This window comes from Carettochelys insculpta, chromosome 3, assembly GCF_033958435.1.
Source record: "Carettochelys insculpta isolate YL-2023 chromosome 3, ASM3395843v1, whole genome shotgun sequence".
Taxonomy (NCBI): domain Eukaryota; kingdom Metazoa; phylum Chordata; order Testudines; family Carettochelyidae; genus Carettochelys; species Carettochelys insculpta.
The window spans coordinates 125,594,584-125,615,504 of record NC_134139.1 but is presented as its reverse complement, the minus strand read 5'-3'; the positions used below and the strand labels follow the sequence as shown (position 1 = coordinate 125,615,504).

Here is a 20,921-nt window from a genome sequence, read left to right as displayed (position 1 = left end):
CTCTGAAAGAGGAATGCAAATAAGGAAAATCAAAAATGCAAATGAGACTGATTTACATATCTGGTGCTTCATTTGCATAATCTCATTTCAGAAGAGAATCTTTCAAAAGGAAAAAAGCATCATAGAGGGGGCTCTTCTGAGAATAAACTCCATCTTCGAAAGACTCTCTCTCCCTATTTTGTTTCAGTTAGCACCTTATTAGCATCTTTCAAACTCGCTCATCACCCTGCCCCTCCCAAAAGGAAGGGGGCTAGAGTAGATGTAGCTCTTGTGACTCGCATTGTAGGCCTTCTTCACACAACATGTTCCACATTAGAGTCACGGCGGAGTCACAGGTGGGCGCCCAAAGCATCTGCTTGGAGCCCCCGGGGGCAGGGAAATTTCATCCCACCCCAATCCTGGGGTCAGGGAGACAGTTATGTACCACTCCCCGCCCCCACGGCCAGTGGCGCCTCCCACGGAGACGCGACAGGCAGCACTAGTCTCTGGCCTCCTGCACGCGACTCCCGGCACCCAGCTTCCCCGTCGCGAGCCCGTCCGCGGCCTTGCCCCGCCCCGTCCTCTTCAGATGACAGCTGCGGGAGAGGGCAGGTCTGCGCATGCGCCTGTTGCGATCTACGCGTGCTCACTGCGTCTCCAGCTGACCGGCTTGGCCAGAGACGTGTTTCAACGGCGGGGAGCTGGGGGGAAACGCGCCGGTTAACGACAGCGGGCGGGACTGGCCGCGGGGAGGAGCAGCGTCACGCAGACCCGCCGACAAGGTGCTTTCTTGCCGCCCGACAGGGACGGGAGCCCGGGCGGGGCCTCTCTGTGTACGGTTGTCATGGCGACGGGTCGCCGGTCTCGCTGCGCGTTCCGGCGTCGGAGTATTGGCTCAGCATAAGGACTTAGACATCAGAGACACGTAGGGCGGGAAGGGGCCCCAAGAATATATTAGTCCAAACGTGCCCTAGTGCTAAGGTGGGACCCCCCGTGTGTGTGTGTGTGTGTGTGTGTGTGTGTGTGTGTGTGTGTGTGTGTGTGTGTGTGTGTGTGTGTGTGTGTGTGCGCCGCGGTGCTACGGTGGGACACACACCTGACAAATATTTTGTAACCTATTCCAGTATTTACTTGCATTCCATCCTTAGATAGTTTTACCTAATATCTAGCATAAATCTTTCCTGCTGTCTATCAAACCCAATGTTATTTCCCCTTTGGTGGACATGGAGAATTGACATCATTTTGTAACATGCCTTCATCAATTTGAAGACAGCAGGTCCCTCCTTAAGCTTTTTTTTCACACAAGGTTAAATATGCCCAGGGTTTTTTTGTGTTTGTTTTTAAAAACCCTTCCTCGAAGGTCAAGTTGTACAAACCTTTTATCATTTTTGTTGCTGTTTGGGCTATCTCCAGTTTGTCCATATCTTTTTAAAAGTTGGGTGCCCAAAACTGGAGGTGGTACACCAGCTGATGCATTACCAAGGCCGAGTAAGGCAACAGTTACCCCAAGTCTTTTTTATGTCATCCTGTTGATACATCCCAGAAAGTACACATGTGGGTTCATTCTCTGAATGGCAGTTTTAGTTCATTATTCATTGTGTAATGTGTGAATGTTCTTACAAACAAACCTTTTTTCCTACTTTTCCTTGGTTCTGGTTACAGTTGAGATCTGCAGATCAACACCTCTTCTAGTTTGTTGCAGTAGAGAACTTGACAACACAGAACTTATATTGCTTGTTTTCTAAGCACATGATCAAGAAAGTATTTGCTTTATGTGATTTTTGTCTAGTTCCTGCTGTGGTAACATCATGGTCCACTGAATCATCAGTTTTTGGATGTCGAAATAGTGTTATTTGATGAAGTTTTCTGTGGTGTCTGAAATCTACAAAGTTTGGCCATAAAAGCATTGCAGCCTATTAGTATGTGTTTTGTTTGTTTGTTTGTTTATTTTTTTGGCATGGGATTTTGATTTTTGTTTTTAAATTCCTTCTTCTGTCAAAGGCACTCTGGAAATGTTCTGTACATTTGCAGTATTTTCTATAGCAGGGATGAGCATACTTTTTAAGTCATGGCCCCCTTTTATGTCCTGAAATTAGCCACCCCCTGCAACCTGTGGGAGGACCACAGGAAGGGATGTTGGGGGAAGAGTGCTCCAAAAAGGAGTAGGATGCTTGGGAAGGGGGTGCTGGGAGGCTGCAGGGGGTGCCCCGAAGGGGGAGGAGTGCTCAGGGGGAGGATCCCAGGAGGGACCCCAACAGTGTGCCTCATCAAGCCAGGAAGTTGACCCTGCCGCTTGTCTCAGGACCTCTGTGTACTCTGGCCCAGCAGAGGTAGGGGGAAGGTTCCCTTGGTGACGCAGCATTGGCGGCCTTGTGGGAGAAAGCAGAGGGCTGGCAACACTGCAAGGGTGAGGGGGAACCAATCGCACTGCACCCCTTTTACAAAAAGTCACTTGCCCCACTTTGCACACCCCTGTTCTATAGGACTGAAAAATGAAGAGGAAAGAAAAATATTGTTTGAACTCCAGTGGTACAAGAGTATGTCTAGAGGCATCTGTGAATATTTTCCCCACCCTCACCTTCACCTGAAATATTGTTCTTTTAAAATTCTGTTTTAACTTCATGTGAATAAGTGAATTATTTATTATTGTCTTAATTAGTAATTATTTGGAAATAGTGTTGTATTTTGTGCCTTCTATATAGTGCTTCCTGTAAGAAATTTTGTAGAAAAAAAATGCGTTCTTCAAAGAATAAAAATGTAGAGAAGCCAGAACCATTTTATAGACCTTCAGTACCAAAGCAGAAGACCAGTGCTGAGATAGTAAATGAAGCACGAAATGCGCTAAGGACTTTAAAAACTCAGAGGCCATTTACACCTAGAGAGGACCAAAGGAAGCTTTTTGGATCTGCATCTTCACGAACACCAGATAACAGACCACCCTCTACTTTCAGGTACAGGGATTTTAAGTTTTTATTATTACCTTAGCAGCACGAGGTTTGATTTTTAAAATAATGTTTATTATCCTATTTTTCTGTTAGGATGTAACCAGCAGTACAGACTTTTTCATCTTCTAATGATGTTCACTAGTATTGTTAAACTCTGTGTCTTCTAAGTTCCTGTCACTTGAAACTGACTGTGGTAGTCATTACAAGTTTATATGTTGAGTATAGTGTAAAGGAAGATTCTGTATCTCACCATTTCCAGAAAATCTCTATTTCAATTTTTATTTTTATTTTTTTAATTTCTGAAAAATCCTCCTCCAGTTACAAATCCAGGTTTTAGATTATTTTCTGTATGGAATGAAGAAAATAGTTATCTTCTTCTCTGGTGGGAGTGGTTTGTGGTTGGTTCCCAGAGAGCAAGATCTCCTAGCTCTGTGATTAGAGGCAGGAACCAATTGCCATGGGCTCAGAGACAAGGAGGGGCCAGCTCCCCACCCCTGGAAGGCATGGGGCCAAGGGTGGAAGGGGCAGGGCTTATGACAGTCAGCCCTGGACCTCCCTCAGAGCCACTCAGAGAGTGTAGCACAGCACTTCGTAACATTTCAACGGAGCCCAGTGGCAACTGCTCCCTTTGCCCCACCATTGGTGGGCCTGCAGGGGTGTCTCCTGTTTTCTCTGGTGTTCCTCTGTACAGCAGCACAGCTTCTGCAGGAACTTCAGTGTCATTGCCTGCATTCACCTCTTGTGACTTCTCAGAAGACTTAGAATGAGTTACACATCTTCAAGCAGCTTCAATTCCTTTTTGCCAGTGTCTGTCTACCCAGTAAGTAGGAGGTGATGTCAGTATGCAGACAGACCTCCAGTTTCCTCCCCATGCCCCTTAAACTATTCTACTTGATGCCACAGTTCAGTACCTTCTGTAGAATTATAGGGAAAGAAGAACAGTATTGCAGATGAAATACTTCAAATTTGTTTAAGAGCAGTGGGAGATAAGACTTGGTGGGGAAACAAAACAAGGTCTGAGTTAACATTCTGCTCTTTATGCTAGTGTCCATGCTTCCAGTTTTGAATCGGGGGACTCAAGACCAGTTTCTGGTACACGTCTCAGCCCATTGGACCATGTGAGTACTTCAGCCCAACATTCTTTTAAATAAGTAAAGTATTGTGTATTGTACTAACTGCTGCAGTGGTATAAACGGTTAAAGTGGTGTTTTGTCTAGTTTATTAGAATGACTGGAGGGGAAGGGGAGTGAGAAATAACCCTTTTTGCCCCCACAAATGAGAGTGCAAGTTTTTTTAACCCTGTTGTAGATGTGTTGGTCCTAGAATATTAGAAAGAAAAGGTTGGTGAGGTAATATCATGTATTGAACAATTTCTGTTTGATAAAAGAGACAAGCTTTCAAATAGTTTCTCACTGACAGCAGCTGTTCACCCTCTAATAGTATTTTAGGTATTTAACTGTTCCTCTGTGTACTTCTAACCTCAATTATAATACCATTGTTTTCTTGCTTGAACATCAGAGCTGCGTCTACACGTGCACGCTACTTTGAAGTAGCGGCACCAACTTCGAAATAGCGCCCGTTGCGTCTACACGCGTCGGGCGCTATTTCGAAGTTAACTTTGACGTTAGGCGGCGAGACGTTGAAGTCGCTAACCTCATGAGGAGATAGGAATAGCGCCCTACTTCGACGTTCAACGTCAAAGTAGGGACCGTGTAGACGATCCGCGTCCCGCAACGTCGAAATTGCTGGGTCCTCCATGGCGGCCATCAGCTGGGGGGTTGAGAGATGCTCTCTCTCCAGCCCCTGCGAGGCTCTATGGTCACCGTGGGCAGCAGCCCTTAGCCCAGGGCTTCTGGCTGCTTCTGCGGCAGCTGGGGATCTATGCTGCAGGCACAGGGTCTGCAACCAGTTGTCAGCTCTGTGTATCTTGTGTTGTTTAATGCAACTGTGTCTGGGAGGGGCCCTTTAAGGGAGCGGCTGGCTGTTGAGTCCGCCCTGTGACCCTGTCTGCAGCTGTGCCTGGCATCCCTATTTCGATGTGTGCTACTTTGACGTGTAGACGTTCCCTCGCTGCGCCTATTTCGATGTTGGGCTGAGCAACGTTGAAGTTGAACATCGACGTTGCCGGTCCTGGAGGACGTGTAGACGTTATTCATCGAAATAGACTATTTCGATGTCGCAACATCGAAATAAGCTATTTCGATGTTGGCTGCACATGTAGACGTAGCCCAGATGTTTAAATAGTCTGTTTTCCACATTTGATATGAATGAAGTGCAAAATGCTAAGAAGCAACACTGGCATGGAAAAGGAAATCAGAAATTACTGATCAGCAACTTTCAGTTGAAAAGTGTAGCTGAGTTATTTATAATATACAGTAGTTTTTGATAATTCAAATGGTAACATTTAAAATTGGATAATTACTTTTCAGAGCATATTTATTGATGCCTTCTTTTGAGAAAATGCTGAATTATTTTATAGATATACTAGTATTGTAGTTGAAATTAGTTTTTATTTGACTAGATCATGTAAATTTTAAAATATTTTGTCTAATGAAGTAGAACAGTGTACACTAAATCACTAATAGTGGTACAGATCAAGCATACTTCAGTGATACAGGCAATCATATTTCTTTTCATAATAGCAGGTCACACAACATTGAATTCTTTGGAAAATTTTAGAGTCCATTTCTAGTTTCATAATATTGTAATTATATAGGTATATCAAATATTTATATAAATGAAGCATCTTTGTTTAGTTTTTTATCTTTAAAATAAGGTTTGGACAATGGGGATACAGGCATTTTTATACAATTATTGTAATTACTATAGTAGTTTACAGTAAGGTCTCTTGGTGGATTTTTGAGGTAGTGAAAATATTGTTACTGAGGAAAGCCCAGCCAAAGCAATGAGTTTTTCATTTAGTTTTAAAAGCTATGAGATTTATGGTTGTCATCTGTTTCTTGTGAGACTGAGTTGCACAGTCTAGGTCCGGCTTCTGTGAAAATTGTCTTCCATGCTCATGAGCTTGTCTCTGTTGGTTGAAAATTTAATTGTTCCAGTGGATGGTAGCTGTTGTTGGAAGCCATGGTTGTTAAGGTACTGATAGTTGTTAAGGGAATAATCTTTTGGGTAGCTAGAGTCAATCCTGCTGAGAGCATTGAAGATTAGACCAGAGTAATTCAATTGGACTCTACATTTTATGGAGAGTTAGTGCAGAAAACAGAGCCCTGAGGTGAAGAATTTGTGGACATCTGAATTGCTAAGCCTATGTACTGTTTTACTAGATGGAGCTTTTGTAATGGGGCTCAAGATGCTGCCTGTGGGCTGGATCCAGCCCACCAAGCCTTTGAATCCACCTGTGTGGTCTGCCCTGCCAGGCTCTCTGAGCTGGCTGCTCCATTTGCCTGTCTGCACTGTGGGGAGGGGGAAGTTTCATGTGATGACCCCACCTCCAACACAATCTCTCAACTTCCATTGGCTGGAACCACCCGGTTCTGCCGCAGGTCACCACCCAAAACCTGTGCTTTCCCCCAGGTCACAACTCCTGAGATCCTGCACTCACTTCTCCATCCCTGCCCGAGGCCAGAATCCTCCCATGCACCCATAGCTCCTGCTACACCCTACCCCAGGTCACCACCCAAACCCTCTGCATGTACTTCTCCCCTGCCCTGAGTCACAGCTCCCTTCCAGACCTGCATTCCCTCCTATGCCCCTCCCCCAGGTCAGAATCCTCTCCTGTGCCTATACCTCCTCAAACCCTGCACCCCAGTTCCCTGTGCCAAGCTCCCTTCATCCAACCTCTGTCCCAGACCTCAGAACCCCTCCATAGAAAGTGTGACCCTTGATCACTTACTGAAATCTTGGAGTGGCTCCCATTACAAATTTTTGCCCACCCCTGCAGTTTTATAAGATCTGCAGTTTCATCCAATATAGAGAGTTGTAATATTCTAGAGTTATGGAAGTATGCACGTCATGGAGCTGGAAGGGACCTCAGTAGGTCATTGAGTCCAGTCTCCTGCCCTCTTGGGAGGGCTAAGCACCATCCACCTTTTCTTTTCCCCCTTCTCTATTTTGCCCCAGATCTAAGTGGCCCCCTCAAGGGTTGAGCTCACAACCCTGGGTTTAGCAGGCTAATGCTCAAACCACTGAGCTGTCCCTCCCCCTTGCCTCATAGAAGTGTGGATCTATATTTCTGGGTTAGTATGTAATAGGCCATTTTCTACCTACTTAATAATATTCAAATGGATAGTTTTAATTGTCTACAAATTAAGCCAAAGTAGTAACACTGCAAATAACATGCCTCCTTTCAGACGTGTCTCGTAGGATTAAGCATAAAATTTTGTGATGGAGCACATGTGTAATGTAGATGCCTTATTTAAGGGAAATAAATATTCATTAGGTTTAGTACATTCATTAATAAATTCATAAATAAAATAATAAATAATACATTAGGATTATTAGCACTTGGGCTTTCTCTTGGAACTGGTTCTAGACATGCTTTTTCTTAGTGCCTATGTTTGTTGGCTCATTAGGGTCATAATTACATATTTAGTCTAACTTGTTTTGGTGTGCGGAATGATTTATGATTTTTGTTTTTTTTTAAAAAAAAAACAAAAAACCTAAGATCTTCTATGAGTGCTGTCCCCGTGGGTGCTCCATGGTAGTTGTTGGGCTCACCCAGCACCACAGCACAGAGACTTTTGTTAGCAGCACTCAGTGGGGCTGCACATGCATGATCCCAGCGTGTGCGTTTGCACCACTAGGGATTGCGCACATAGCCCTACTGTCTCCTCAGTTCCTTCATAGCTGCCCCTGGCTGCAGATGGAGTTCAATTCTCTTCTCAGGCCTGTTAGATAGAAAATGTAATCTATAGTTACTAGTTCTTCGTTCTTATATTAATAATCTTTTGTTTTGCAGCCATAGTTATTCTGTTACCTATTGGGGGGGAGGGAATCAAAGAACTAGCTTGCTTTCTTGTTAGTTTCAAGACTCTACGTAGTTTGCTGACACAACTCATTACAGAAAAAAAGTAGAACAAAAAGAAGATAAACAATAGAGATGTAGTACTGGGTTTAAAAAAATGCTCTAAGTGCTGCAATCCTATGCCTGCCTCGGATGGGCAATCAGAATGTATCTGCTGCCTCAGAGAGGCTCACATTACTCTCATTGTTAAGAGCCTTACTGCAAGAGCTAGAAAAAATAGGGAGCTGCAACGGAAAATGCTCCTTTTTGATAAAGTTCTTGAACCGATGCCAGACCCACAGTTCAAAGCGGACAACGTCCCTTCTATCAGGGACTTGATTGCCTTCTCACTGGGAGTTAAAGCAAAGAGTAAGTCTTCTCCATTTTACTGCCTGCCCAGCGTGAGCATGGGAGATTAACCAGGCATGTCAGGCACACAGAACCCCAAGCCCGCCTCTGGCTCTAAACTCAAAAGCTGCAATTCAGGTAAAGTGGTTTCAACCCCTTCAGCATCGGCAACGCTGGAAGGGGCTACGTGGTCATCGCTGGCTCCAGCAAGCCAAGCAGTGGCTGCCATGCCAAGTGTGCAACCGGCACCGGCTGAAATGGAGACAGTATCGGTGCTGGAGGTACATGTGGTGCCGTGCTCTCCCTGCCTCTGGCTCTAATTTCAAGAATTGCACTTCAGGTAAAGTCGCTTCAACTTCTGCGGCACTGGCAATGCTGGAAGGGGCTATGTGGTTATTGCTGGCAGCGGCAGACCAAGCAGTGGCTGCTGTGCCAAGTGCCCAACTGGCACTGGCTGAAATGCAGCTGTTGTCGATGCTGGAGGAACACGCAGTGCTGCACGCTGTCCCGGCACTGAGTGAGGCAACATCAGACCCTCAAATAACCGCTTAGCGCTTCCACCTACCTCAAAACAGCAGGTCTGAAGTTTTGTTCGAGGGCTTGTCTAACCTCCCGAACTCTCCCATGCACAACTCTCAACTATTCCACCACTGCCCACACCCCTTGTACCACCAGTGGATGCTAATAACCATGGACAGGTGAGTGTTAGATATCATCGCTCAGGGATATACTATCCCTCTACTCTCTCTGTCCACAAACAAACAAAATAAGAATCATACCTACACATTAAAGCAAGTATTTTGCTTCCAGTGTTTCACTGCTTAATTTCTATGCATCTCACTTATACCATACATACGGTGGTCATAGATAAGGCAGCTGCTGCTGTTTCAGCTGCGAGCTCTGCAACATGTAAACAGTCTAAGAGCATAAATGCATATGCTAACAGAATCCTCCTCACTCAAGGGAGGGCAGTCTCACAACTAAAAAATCAGTTCCATTCCCTCCGAGAGCTCCAGACAAATGCTTGCTAGGGCTGCAATCACCTAACGCACCCCAAACATCACAAGACCTGGCTTCAATGCCCATATTGCCGGTCAAGCTAAAGCCCAATGTGGCTCAAAAGTCTAAAACCATGGCAGCACTGGCACAAAAACCATGTCATGCCACTGGCAGAAATAATGGGTCTAACAACGCTCCCTGCTTGACCCTGTCAGCATGTGCACAATACCGCATGGCAAGGTAAATGGTTCACAGCTGCAGGACCTCAACTGGCTTGCAACTCTCAACCTTTGTTATCTGCACAAATTTCTTGTTCCTTCCACACTCAGGGACACACACACCTTTACCCAATCCATAGGGCTCAGGGTGTGACCCTGTTAATTTAAACTCCCATCCTTACCCAATTCCTAAGGCTTGGCATAATTCCCTGTGGGTCTGCAGGATCTGTGCTACTCAAAAAGCCTTACACAATAATATTCTTATTGTCTATTTATTTACAATTACCAAGAAAACAGAATACATGCTAAGCACACTATCGTTCTCACCAATCCTGATAAGGCAGGCAGACTTCCACTGTTGGGACAAACAGAGTCACTCTCTGGATTCTGGTTGCTGCACCTGAGGGTTTTGGGGAGTTGGGGTGAGTCCTCCTTAAGTTGTTCACTCTTTCATCTTTCCTGCTTGGTGTTCTTTCCTTTCCTTGCTGCTTGATGTTCTATTCTTCTTTTTCCCTCTTGGACCCTAGTTTAAGTAGTGAAACTTAAGTCCTGCTCAGCTATACCTTGACCAATTATTTTAGCACAATTTTACTGACCAGTCATAACCTACGGTAACAGAATTACCTAACCAATCATAACCCACCACCTTAACTGACTTACACCTAAGAAAATTAATTATACAGCAGATGGGAGCAGTTACAAACCAGACAGAGATTATACAGATGTAAGTAATTTGCCAGCAGGAACTCAATGGTGCTGAAGGCTGGGAGGAATGTGTCTCTCAGAGATCAGTTGCCTAAGAATGCAAAGGCATGCATATGTGATACCTTGCAAACAAAGCCTGACTGGTAGCGAGGAAGCAATGAGGTTTTGTCTGTTGTAAACATATTGTTGTAAAATCACAATTTATGCTAACACTCAGTATAAGGGTTGTGAAATCTCACCAATGCTCAAAGTCATTGTGGGGGACAGGGCAGTCGTCATAACTGTATAAGATATGGATTGCACAGGGCTCCCCTGGTCTAAAGCACTGTAAAGAAGAAGGGGAGGGGTGTGGGCTGAACCAGGCAGCTGAGTGCCTTGGCCCTGCCTAAGCCTTGGCCATATAGGTATAAGCCTGGTTTGACTAGCCTTCCCTACCTGTTAAAAGATAGCACTGGATGCTAGTGTGTATCTTTAATAAGACTCTACTTTGGTAGACACTGAGAGCTGAAATTGCAGGGTGGTAGCTGAGGCCACTAAGAGCTGAAATCAGAGGGCTTTGCCTCAGGCCAAACCCACAGCAGATGGTGTGACTGGCGGCTGGCCGGTAGGAGGAGCAGCAGAAAGATGGCGTGACTGGCTGCTGGCCAGTAACATGAGCAGCAGACACATGGTGTGACCGGCAGCCAGCCGGGCAGCTGGCAGGGAGCAAGCGGAACGCAAGACCAGTGTAAAGGTGGCACTGCTTCGGGTTCAGCGAGGGCGATGTATCAGGGCCTGCGTGGACTGGACCGAGTTGTAAGTAGGGTATTTGAAGGCGGGAGGTACAAAGAAAGTTTAGGTGTGTGGAGTGGCTGTCTAAAGTATTGGACTGGTGAGCCTCAGAGGCAAAGGACACTGCTCAGTCCATTTGAGCTGGGACAGTTACTTGAGGATTGGTTATGAACTCTGGGTGTGGTATTTCCCAAGCTTATGCCATATGATTTTTCCCACCTTTTCCATTAAAAGTTTCTTTTCTGCACTCACACTTTGTGCTTGTGAGTGGGGAAGCACTGCCTCTCCAAGGTGCCCAGGGATGTGTGAATTTCCCAGGCTACTGGGTGGGGGCTCGAGCTGGTGCTGTGTGAAATGAATGAAAAGGAGCCCCTAGATGCTGAACCCGGTCCTGGTTGCTGCTGCTTCCTTCCGGCAGAAGGGTTACACAGAAAACAGTAGAAAAGTGAAGACAATCATAAAATGGTGATTCCACAATCTCAGCTATTGATAAGTCATTGCCTGCCAGATGAAATGCTGTTAGCTGTGTTTTCTTTGCCCACCTAGAGATCTGTTTAACAGTGGGTGGCATTAGGATGTGGTCTTTTTTCTTAACAGCTTGGTGCAATACTATTGTACTGAAATGTAGATGGAATGTGAGCATGTGACTTGTAGCTTCACATGCCATGGCTGCTGCTCTTTAGTCTGGCTGCAGACAAGCTATAGGCTCTCAATATGGCTAGAGAAACCATACTGGTTATACCATTACACCTTCAGGTGTGTATATCCATGTGCCCATTCAGCCCGCACACAGGCAATACCTCAGATTTATGGTGGGTGAACAGTACTTCCAGTACATGGTGGCCACTGCTTATGTTGTCCCCAATGCTTGGCTGCATTTTTGCTGCCTTCAGCATTGGCTGGCCTCATTATATACCCCTGCTAGACATCACACATACAGGCAGGTGATGATACCTCGGAAAGTAATCAAGCCTCTACTCTGGTGGACCCAAAAACAAAGCATTCTATTAAGGGCCCCATTTCACTGTGCTCAACCAGCTCATCAGATTACAACAGACACTTCACTTTTTGGCTGGGGAGTGCAATGCCAGCAATATCACATCCAGGGTCGATGGACCAAGGATGAACTGAGATTACGTATTAACCTTCTCAAGATACAAGCTGTTTCAATGCTTGGAGACACTTTCCGTGGCATATTCAAAACAGGACTATACGGATCCTCATGGACAATACCATGACAATGTTTTATGTCAGTTGTCAATGAGGGGACCAGTCACAATCGCTTTGTACAGAGGCCATAAAACTGTGGATCTGATATATTGGGCACAACATCGTCCTCATGGCACCATACCTGTCAAGCATGAGCAATAACACTTGCAAACTCTCTGAATCATCATTTCTTCTTGGACCATGAATGGGAGCTCCACCAAGAAGTGACCCAACACCTTTTTCAGACCTGGGACAATCCAGACATAGATCTCTTTGCAACACCTGGAAAACTCCAATAGCAGCCCGTGTTGTTTGAGAGCAGGCAAAGGCCACAAATCTCTGGGAGATGCTTTTCTCTTCTCCTGGAATACTCACCTATGTACATTCCCACCCATTCCTCTGATTGCCAGAGTCCTCAGGAAACTCAAGACAGACAGAGCACAAATTATCCTCATTGCTCCAGCATGGCCCAGACAGATCTGATTTCCATTACTCTCTTACCTCCTCCTTACCTGCTTCCCAGCAGTCCGGACATGCTCTCTCAGAACAAAGGTTCCATGCTTCACCCCCAGACTGCATACTGTCTGTCTAATGGCCTGATTTCTGTGTGGCTTGCAGAGGATGCATACCACTACTCCCAACAAATGAGAGATGTGTTGTCACGGAGCAGAAGAGAAACAACATGCAAAACTTCTCGCCACATGGAACTGCTTTTCATCCTGGTGCTTTGAAAGGGGCTTGTAACCCACTAAAGCCCCAGTACATCCAATTCTTGACTACATTCTTTACCTAAAAGACATGCACCTATCACCATCTTCACTCTGAATCCACCCTTTGGCAATTACAGCCTTCCATCCCTCCTATAGCAGGCTTATCAGTGTTCACTCACCCAACTGTAAAGAGATTTTGCAAAAGCTTACAAAGCCTTATGGTTCCTCATAAACTCATATCTCTGGTTTGGAACTTGTCCTTCATACCTTGTTGAGACCACCATTTGAGTGAATGGCCACAGTTCTCTAGCTATGTTAACAATGAAAACCCTGGTTTTGGTGGCTATTACATCAGCTTGAAGAGTGAGTGAGAGAGGTGCTTTGACTAACTCTCCACCATACACAGTCTTCCGCAAGCACAGAGTGGTATTACGACTCCACCCTTCATTTCTACTAAAGGTATGCTCTCAGTTCCACATCAACAAACCTATAGTCCTTCCTACCTTCTACCCTAAGCCTCACGCTTCTCATACGGAGGCCAAACTGAGCACAGTAGAGGTCAGAAGGGCGATATCGTTCTACCTAGACAGGACATGGGTGTTTAGAAAAATCGCAAAGGCTATTCTTATCCATCACAAAAAGATCAAAGGGATTGCACTTTTCATCCCAACACATATCAAGACATATCTACATGACTAGTGCAATGCTATTATATTCAAAATAACCCCCTGCTGACACTTCTGAGAGCACATTCAACTAGATCAGTAGCAACATCAGCAGCCAAGTGCCCTTACAGGACATATGTTGGGCAGTCACATGGTCCTCTGACCACAACTTCATAACACTCTTGACGATGTGCCGACCTACTCCGGGTCCCGTGGGTGCACGTGGGGTGTGATACAGCGGGGGGAGTCGGGTGGCCCAGGACCAACCACCCCACCTTTATAGCAGCCTGATATAGTGTAGCAGCAATATGTGATTCAGTGTATTCACTTTAAAACCTAGGTTTCCACAGTATTATGAGTACCAGGAACAATAACACTCCGATTGTGAACACCACAATGCCCTGTGGCTGTTCTAAGTCCCAATAATTCTCTATACAGACCCAGCTAGACCAGCTAGTGGTATTTACCAATAGTGATTTATTCGTAACTACAATTACTTAAAACTTGTTATATATATATATATAGATAGATAGTTATTTATTTGGCATAAGCTAAATACTAGGTTATATATAACTATATATAATTACATGTGACTTACCAATAACATCCAATGCTCCCACATCTCACCAATAACTACGTTACAGCGGCCCTTCAAGTCAGAGATACGGCTTGGTTGGGACCTTTCGTGGTGGTGACGTCCGGGTGATCAGGCTGGGGTCTGCTGTCTGGACTGGAAGTTGCTAGCCTCCGCCTTGTGTCCAGGAGCCCACCCCCTTATTCCTGTTAAATCACCTTTTATACTGTTTCTTACTTGGGGGTTCGATACCTGGCCAATTAAAGCGTTTGTTACCTAATTTGGGCTTTCTATCCTCCCGGCCTGTCAGAACATGTTACAAGATTTCCTCTGTCCTTGGTCTTTTTCTGAACCTCCCCTGGGACCCTCTGATGTTGTACAACCAAGATGTTCTCTTTGGGGGGGCTTCCAGCTACTAGCCCCAGCTGTTCTCTTTGGGGGCTTACTATCTGCTTGTCAGGATGTTCTCTTTGGGGACTCTCCAACTACTTGTCAACTTTCTGATTTCTTTCTCCTGGCCTGACTTCAGACCTTCCCGCCGTTGTATGATAGCATTCCAAGATGGAGTGTATGGTCATTCTGCCTTGCGAGTGAGGCCCGGCCACCAGGTGCTCGTGCTCCCACAACTCTATGCCATACAGTATCAAGGAGACAAAGGTTTGGCAGTAGCTAAAGCAGTACGGTCTACAATAGATGCACTGAACCAAAGCTCAGCATCCAATTAGGGGGGGTACTGCTCTATAGTCACCTACCATGGGGCACCCACAGGGACAGCACTCAAAGAAGAAAGGGAAGTTACTCACTTTGTGCAGTGGTGATGGTTCTTTGAGATGCGTCCCCCAAAGGGTGCTCTACATCCCGCACACCTCCCTCCTTCTTGGTGCAATATACATAGTTAGGGTGTCAGTGAAGTAACTGAGGAGAGAGCAGGGTGGTGCACGTGATCTCTAGTGACATGAATGGTGTGTGCTGGGATCACGCATGTGTGGCCTCACTGAGTGGCGCTAGGAAAAAAATCTCCATGCTGAGGTGCTGGGCAAGCCCGGCACCTACTGTGAGCACCCATGGGACACACATCTCAAAGAAGCATCATTACTGCACGAAGTGAGTAATTTCCCTTTTTCTAGCTGCTATTATTTAATTCTAACCAAAATTAGTCAGAAATTGGAAGAAAAATTACAGTGAATGTTATACTGATTTATTTTGTTGATTTTAGATTATGTGGAAATACAAATGGAATATGACCGTTTGTAAAAACTGATCTTTATCTTTCTTTGTAATAGAAGCCAAAACTACTTTCCTCACCTATAAAAGATGAAGATTCATCCATTTCCTTCCCGAAGCCTCCATTGGACCCAGTGGAAGTTAGAAAAGTCAGCAGTGCCCGGGCACGGTTATGTAGAACAGTTTCTCAAGGGTACCTCCTTCCAGATAAAATACTTCCTCCTGATGAGAGTAAGAGCATTCAGTATAATAAAAGTAGTTATGTTTAGACCCAGTTAGCCTTTTAGAGTAAAAATTTCAATGTACATAGGTCTCATTTTCAAATGTAATTTAGGTGCCTAGGTCCCCATTGATTTTTCTTTTTGAAAACAGGACTGAGGCTCATGAATCATTAGGCTCATAAGCGTCTGTTGTTTTAAAAAGGCAATTTAAGTGGAAATATTCATGAAATTAGATTTCATAAGTCTAAGGAAAAAATAACAGAAGCTGAATAAGGTGAGTGGAAGGAAAATTGAAAGAAAAAAGCAATTCAAGAGAACTGTCAATTTCTCAAAGAATTTGTTATTGAATGTATAATACTGTCAATCCTAGTCTGAAGGAAAAATAGGAAGGATCATGAGATGCCAATAAGACTCCACCAGAAGCTATTCAATAAAAAATTCTGTAAAAGTGGAAATACGAGTATTCTAAGGAGAAGTTCAAAAGAATAGCACGAGTATGTAGGGACAAAATCCAAAAGGCTAAAGTACAAAATGAGATAGGCATAGCAAGGGACATAAGTGGCAATAAGAAGAGGTTTTTTAAATACATCAGAAGCAAGAAAAAGTGTAGGTCCTCTGCTTAGCAGGATTAGAGAGCTAGCAGAGGATGATGTCAAGAAAGCTGAAGTGTTGAATTCCTGTTTTGCTTTAGTCCTTGCTGAAGATTGTAATTGTGATCAGATGCTTACCACAATGACTTAAAAACCACGGAGAAGGAATGGAAGCCTAAATAATGAAAGAATGTTTAAAAGAATATTTAGATAGATGTGTTCAAATCAGCAGGGCCTGATGAAGATGGTGCTAGGTTACTTAAGGAACTAGCTGAAGCAATCTCAGAATGGTTGGCATATTTTTTGAGAACCCAGGAGCAGTAGCGTGCCCCCATTGGCCACAGTTCCTGGCCAACGGGAGTGGCAGGGGAAAAGCCTGCAGACCAATGTTTCCCTGTGCTACTGTTTCCCTAGCTGATGGGAGGAGGGAATGACCACTTACAGAGCAGCTTCCTTCCCCTGCCAGGAAGAGCCCAGGGGCTTTTAGCCAGTCAGCCAGGAGCTTTAATGCCAGCTCCCTGCTGCTTCCCCCTGCTACAGGGGGTGAGGGGAGCCCTGAGCCTTGCAGGCTAGATGACGGGAAGACAGGGACTAGATTCAGCCTGCAGGCCATAAGTTCCCCATCCCTGGTGTCCTTGGTCTTTGCCCTGTGCTGAGGGGGTCAGACAAGAAGACCTCTGAAGATTCATTCCCAGCCCTACATTTCTGTGTAGGTCCTGTTACATCAGTGGCTCCCAAAACTTTTCAGCATCATGCCCCGCTTTTGATTTTTAAGAAATCCTCGTGTCCCCCACCTCTTCTTCACCATCATCCAACCCCTCTTTTAACGAAAAATTCAATTCACAATTTCAAATAAACACAAAAACTTGATTTTAAAAATGTGAATTAAAATTAAAAATAAACACAAATAGTTTTTCTTGGCTCAAAAATTTAATAAAAGTGTAATTTAATATCAGAAACAGCAGAAACAAAATTAACGTGAAGGATGATGCTGCATTTTCTTCACAACTTGGGAACTCCTAGGAGGCCAACTCTGGACCAGCCAGGCTAATAGCACAGCCCCCACCTTTTGGGTGCCTGGTGCAGGCCCAGCTGCCTGAGCCCTGTGCCAGCCACCTGCCAGCCGTCCAAGCCCCAGCTGCCTGCCCGACCTGTGGGCTAGCTGACCAAGCTGCCCGCCCGAGCCACAGGCCAGCCAACCAAGCTCCCCAAGCCCCCGTGTTGCTGGGGCCAGCCGCCCGCCCGAGCCCTCATTGCTGGGGCCAGCCGCCCATCCAAACCCCCACGCTCACAGGGCCAGCTGCCCAAGCCACCTGAGCCCACATGCTGCTGGGGTCAGCCACCTGTCCGAGCTGCCCACCCGCCAGCAGTGGGTCAGCCGCCTGAGCCCCCACACTGCTGGGGCCAGACGCCCACCTGCTAGCATCGGGCCAGCCACCTGAGCCACCCACCTGAGCCCCGCACTGCCAGGGTCAGCTGCCTGAGCCCCTGCACTGTAGGGGCCAGCAGCCTGAGCTACCTGCGAGCCACCCACCATGCCGCAGGTCAGACGCTCCAGCCAGCTGTAGGCTGCCCACCCAGGCCCTTCCCCTCCCACAAAGCCAAGCACTGCCAGCCCCACATCTAACCCCATCCTCCGCCTCTTTCCGCCCCCCTCGCCCTCCCCCCCCCCCTTCACCTTTGCAGGAGACAACTAGGTTCATATCCATCTTTGCCAGCTGCCTGCTTTTTATAGCGGCTGCACTGGGTCATCCATGTAAAATGGCAGGAGCTGAGAGCTGGAAGGAAGGGCCGGCTCTTTCTTGGGGTGGGGGGAAATCATAAGGGGAATCTGGGTCACCTTGCCCCCCCCGCTGGAATTTTTCATGCCCCCCGCCAGGGGCCATGCCTCCCAGTTTCAGAAACCAAGTGTTACATGTTTTTTTTTTTGTATAGGTTTATAAAAATACTAAATATCATAGAGAGTCAACAGTAATTTACTGTGTGGAGAGAGTTATGAAGAAGGGAGAGCTGAATGTAATGCATTGTTATCTTGAAAATAGTTAAAGAAAATCTGTTAACTCTCTATAATGAGGAGTCATTTGGAATAGAATAATGGCAAAATAGTCTATGTAATGATCAAACTGCAATGTGAGGCACTAAGCATATACCATTATCAAACTGTTTAGCCCGTTTTTGGTCTTATTCCAAAATAAGCATATAAACTGTGTTTAATATTATGGTGTGATTTTTCTGCTCTTTTATCAAGTATGCTTATATATAATCTGATGCATAGGTCCCATGATGTCCCTTTGGTGTGTAATTCAGAAAAAGAGAATTGAATGTTGAAGTCTTTATTTTGATGGACTAATACATTTTTCAATATCAAAGAAACATTGGTTTAATATAGGTTCCGTTTGGGGACATGTTAACCTTGAAAGTGTTCCTTTAATCATAGCTGTCCCTACTGTTTAAATTGCTTTTTACAATTTCTGGTGAGTAGTCTCAATCTTGTTACTGAAAAATGTGATATGCTTTATTTCTAAGAGGAAAAAAAAGTTTCAAAATAATTGAAAGGTGAAGAATCTCAAACATATCGGGTATCCTTAAAAATTAGACTCTAAGGGGTAGCCATGTTAGTCTGTAGCTTCACAAATAAACAAATTGTCCTGTGGCACCTTAAAGACTAACACATTTATTTATTTATTAGATAATGAGCTTTCATGGGTGAGATCCATTTCTTCAAATGTGAAGATGCTGCAGGACTGCTTGTTACTGAAAAATTAGGTTTTTTAAAAAGAATGAATCTCTCTAAAAATATCTCTGAGGCAAAGTAGAACTTGTATTTTAATCACTTTGACAATGGGTTCTCTAATTTTGTCAGCTTGCTGCCATAATAAGAAAGATAGTATGAGGTAAAATTTCCTGTTTTACGTTTCTGATTTCCATCTTGTAAGAATATTTTTGCAAAATGTTTATTCCTGGATTTTGCAGATAAGGAGCTAATGAATGCTGAAGAACCAGCTTTCTTGAGTGATCTTTCAAGAAGAACTAATAGAAGTAGTTTAGCAGAACTAAGTCCACGCTCCAGTTTTAAGGATGATGGTATTCCACTAGTTTATAATGAGCACAATAAGGCAGAGGAACAACACTTTTTAAAAGGGGTAGTTGCAACATCTCCATTGCAATTCAGAAGTGGAAGGTCAGTATTTTATATTTTTTTCTTTTTCTGGTCAAAGTTAATTGCATAATATGGCGTGTCAAAATATGTAGAACTGATATAACTCAGATTTTTTTTTATTTTGGTTAAATTCATTATTACAGTAAGAAAATTATGTACTCACTGCATTTTTTTTCTTCGAGTGATTGCTCATGTGCATTCCAATATAGATGTGCACGTATACACATTGCCAGTTTTTTTCCCCTGAACCAGTAGCTGTCAGGTCAGTGCGCCGCCCCCTAAAGAGGCACCAATATAGCGTCTCGTATAGGTGCCACCCGCTCTGTTCCCTGCTAAGTTCCTTATTGTTGGTTGCTGGAACTCCTCTTTGCTCATGGGAGCAATCTTATCAGTAGCTGGTAGCACTTAAGCCTTATTTGTAGATAGTTCCAATTATCTGTTAGTGGTTGTAAATAGTTCAGTTAGTTAAACAGTTAAATACCTGTTCTTAGTAGAGTAGTTTGTCATGCTGGAGTAAGGAGGCTGCTCCTCCTCATTGAGGCCTCAGTGGCACGGCATGGTGAAGTCTCCCGGCTTCAAAGCCTGTGGAGACTGTGGTAAGTGCATGCCAAAAAGCGACCCAGACTCCGCCTGCTTAAAGGGCAAGAGCCACCAGCAGGACCTCTGCCCTATTTGCAGGATCTTCAAATCCAGGACCTTGAAGGATAGGGCGCAGCGTCTCAAGATGTTGTTGATGAAGGCAGATCTCCAGCCTGAGAGGCACTGGGCCAAGCACCTCTTCTTTGGTGAGGAGTTCACTGGCACTGAGCTCAGCTGTGGTACCCGCAAAGGACAAGAGTGCCCATGGTGAAGGGACGGCATCTCACCCTCCCAGGAGACACAAGTCTCAGTCCCCGGGGAAGCTGCCCACTTTGCTTCTGCCCCTGGCAGGGGCCCTGCCACAAACTACCGCACATTGCAGCATCTTCAAAAACAACAAGAAGTCCTGTGGCACCTGATCGACTAACATATTTTAGGACATGACTACAGGTCTCTGGCCTCCCGTACAAAGTGCAGCAGGCTATTCAAAACCTGCACTTTGAGGGACCAACTTTGTTTTCTGAAAAAACTGATAATGGGCTGCACAGTCTTAAAGACTCTAGAGCCACCCTGAGGCCACTGGGCCTCCACACCCTGGTGACGCAGTGCAGATGCTTTAAGTCCTGCCCTCCCTGAAGACAGTTAGCACAGCAGCCCAGGGAGCAAAGTAGGCAGTGAGGTCACAGCAACAGAAGGCGCTCCCACCAGCTAGGCCAAAGTCAAGACCAACAAAAGCCCCCACAGGGCCATAAACCCAACTTTTGAAGATGGGGTTGAGAGTGCCACACCAGTACCTGTTTTGAATCCAGCACACCCTTTGTTTTCATTCTGACTACCCCCTTTCTACCCTGCCTGGGGCCATATAACATCGGGACCGGTGGGTCCTTTTCACGGTGGAAAGAGAATATATTATCCAGTTCAGTTCTTACCCTACTTTCAACCCCCCTTCCCTGTCCATCTTACGTTCCTCCCTCATGACAGTCTGCTCAGACAGGAGATTCAATCTCTCCTTGAGCAGGGAGTGAGAGAAGAGGTTCTCCCACAATTCAGGGGCTAGGGGT

At 45.3% G+C, this 20,921-nt stretch overlaps 1 protein-coding gene across 1 annotated transcript in view; it reads left to right on the top strand.

Annotated features, from left to right (window-relative positions):
• Positions 1–690: 690 nt before the first annotated feature.
• Positions 691–20,921, top strand: part of ARMC2 (armadillo repeat containing 2) — a 118,459-nt gene continuing 98,228 nt past the window's right edge. The window contains exons 1-5 of the mRNA XM_074988825.1: positions 691–761; positions 2,682–2,930; positions 3,970–4,042; positions 15,370–15,541; positions 19,095–19,302. Of these exons, the coding sequence (XP_074844926.1) occupies positions 2,713–2,930; positions 3,970–4,042; positions 15,370–15,541; positions 19,095–19,302 (671 nt within the window). The 5' untranslated portion in view covers positions 691–761; positions 2,682–2,712. The remainder of the gene's footprint in view (positions 762–2,681; positions 2,931–3,969; positions 4,043–15,369; positions 15,542–19,094; positions 19,303–20,921) is intronic.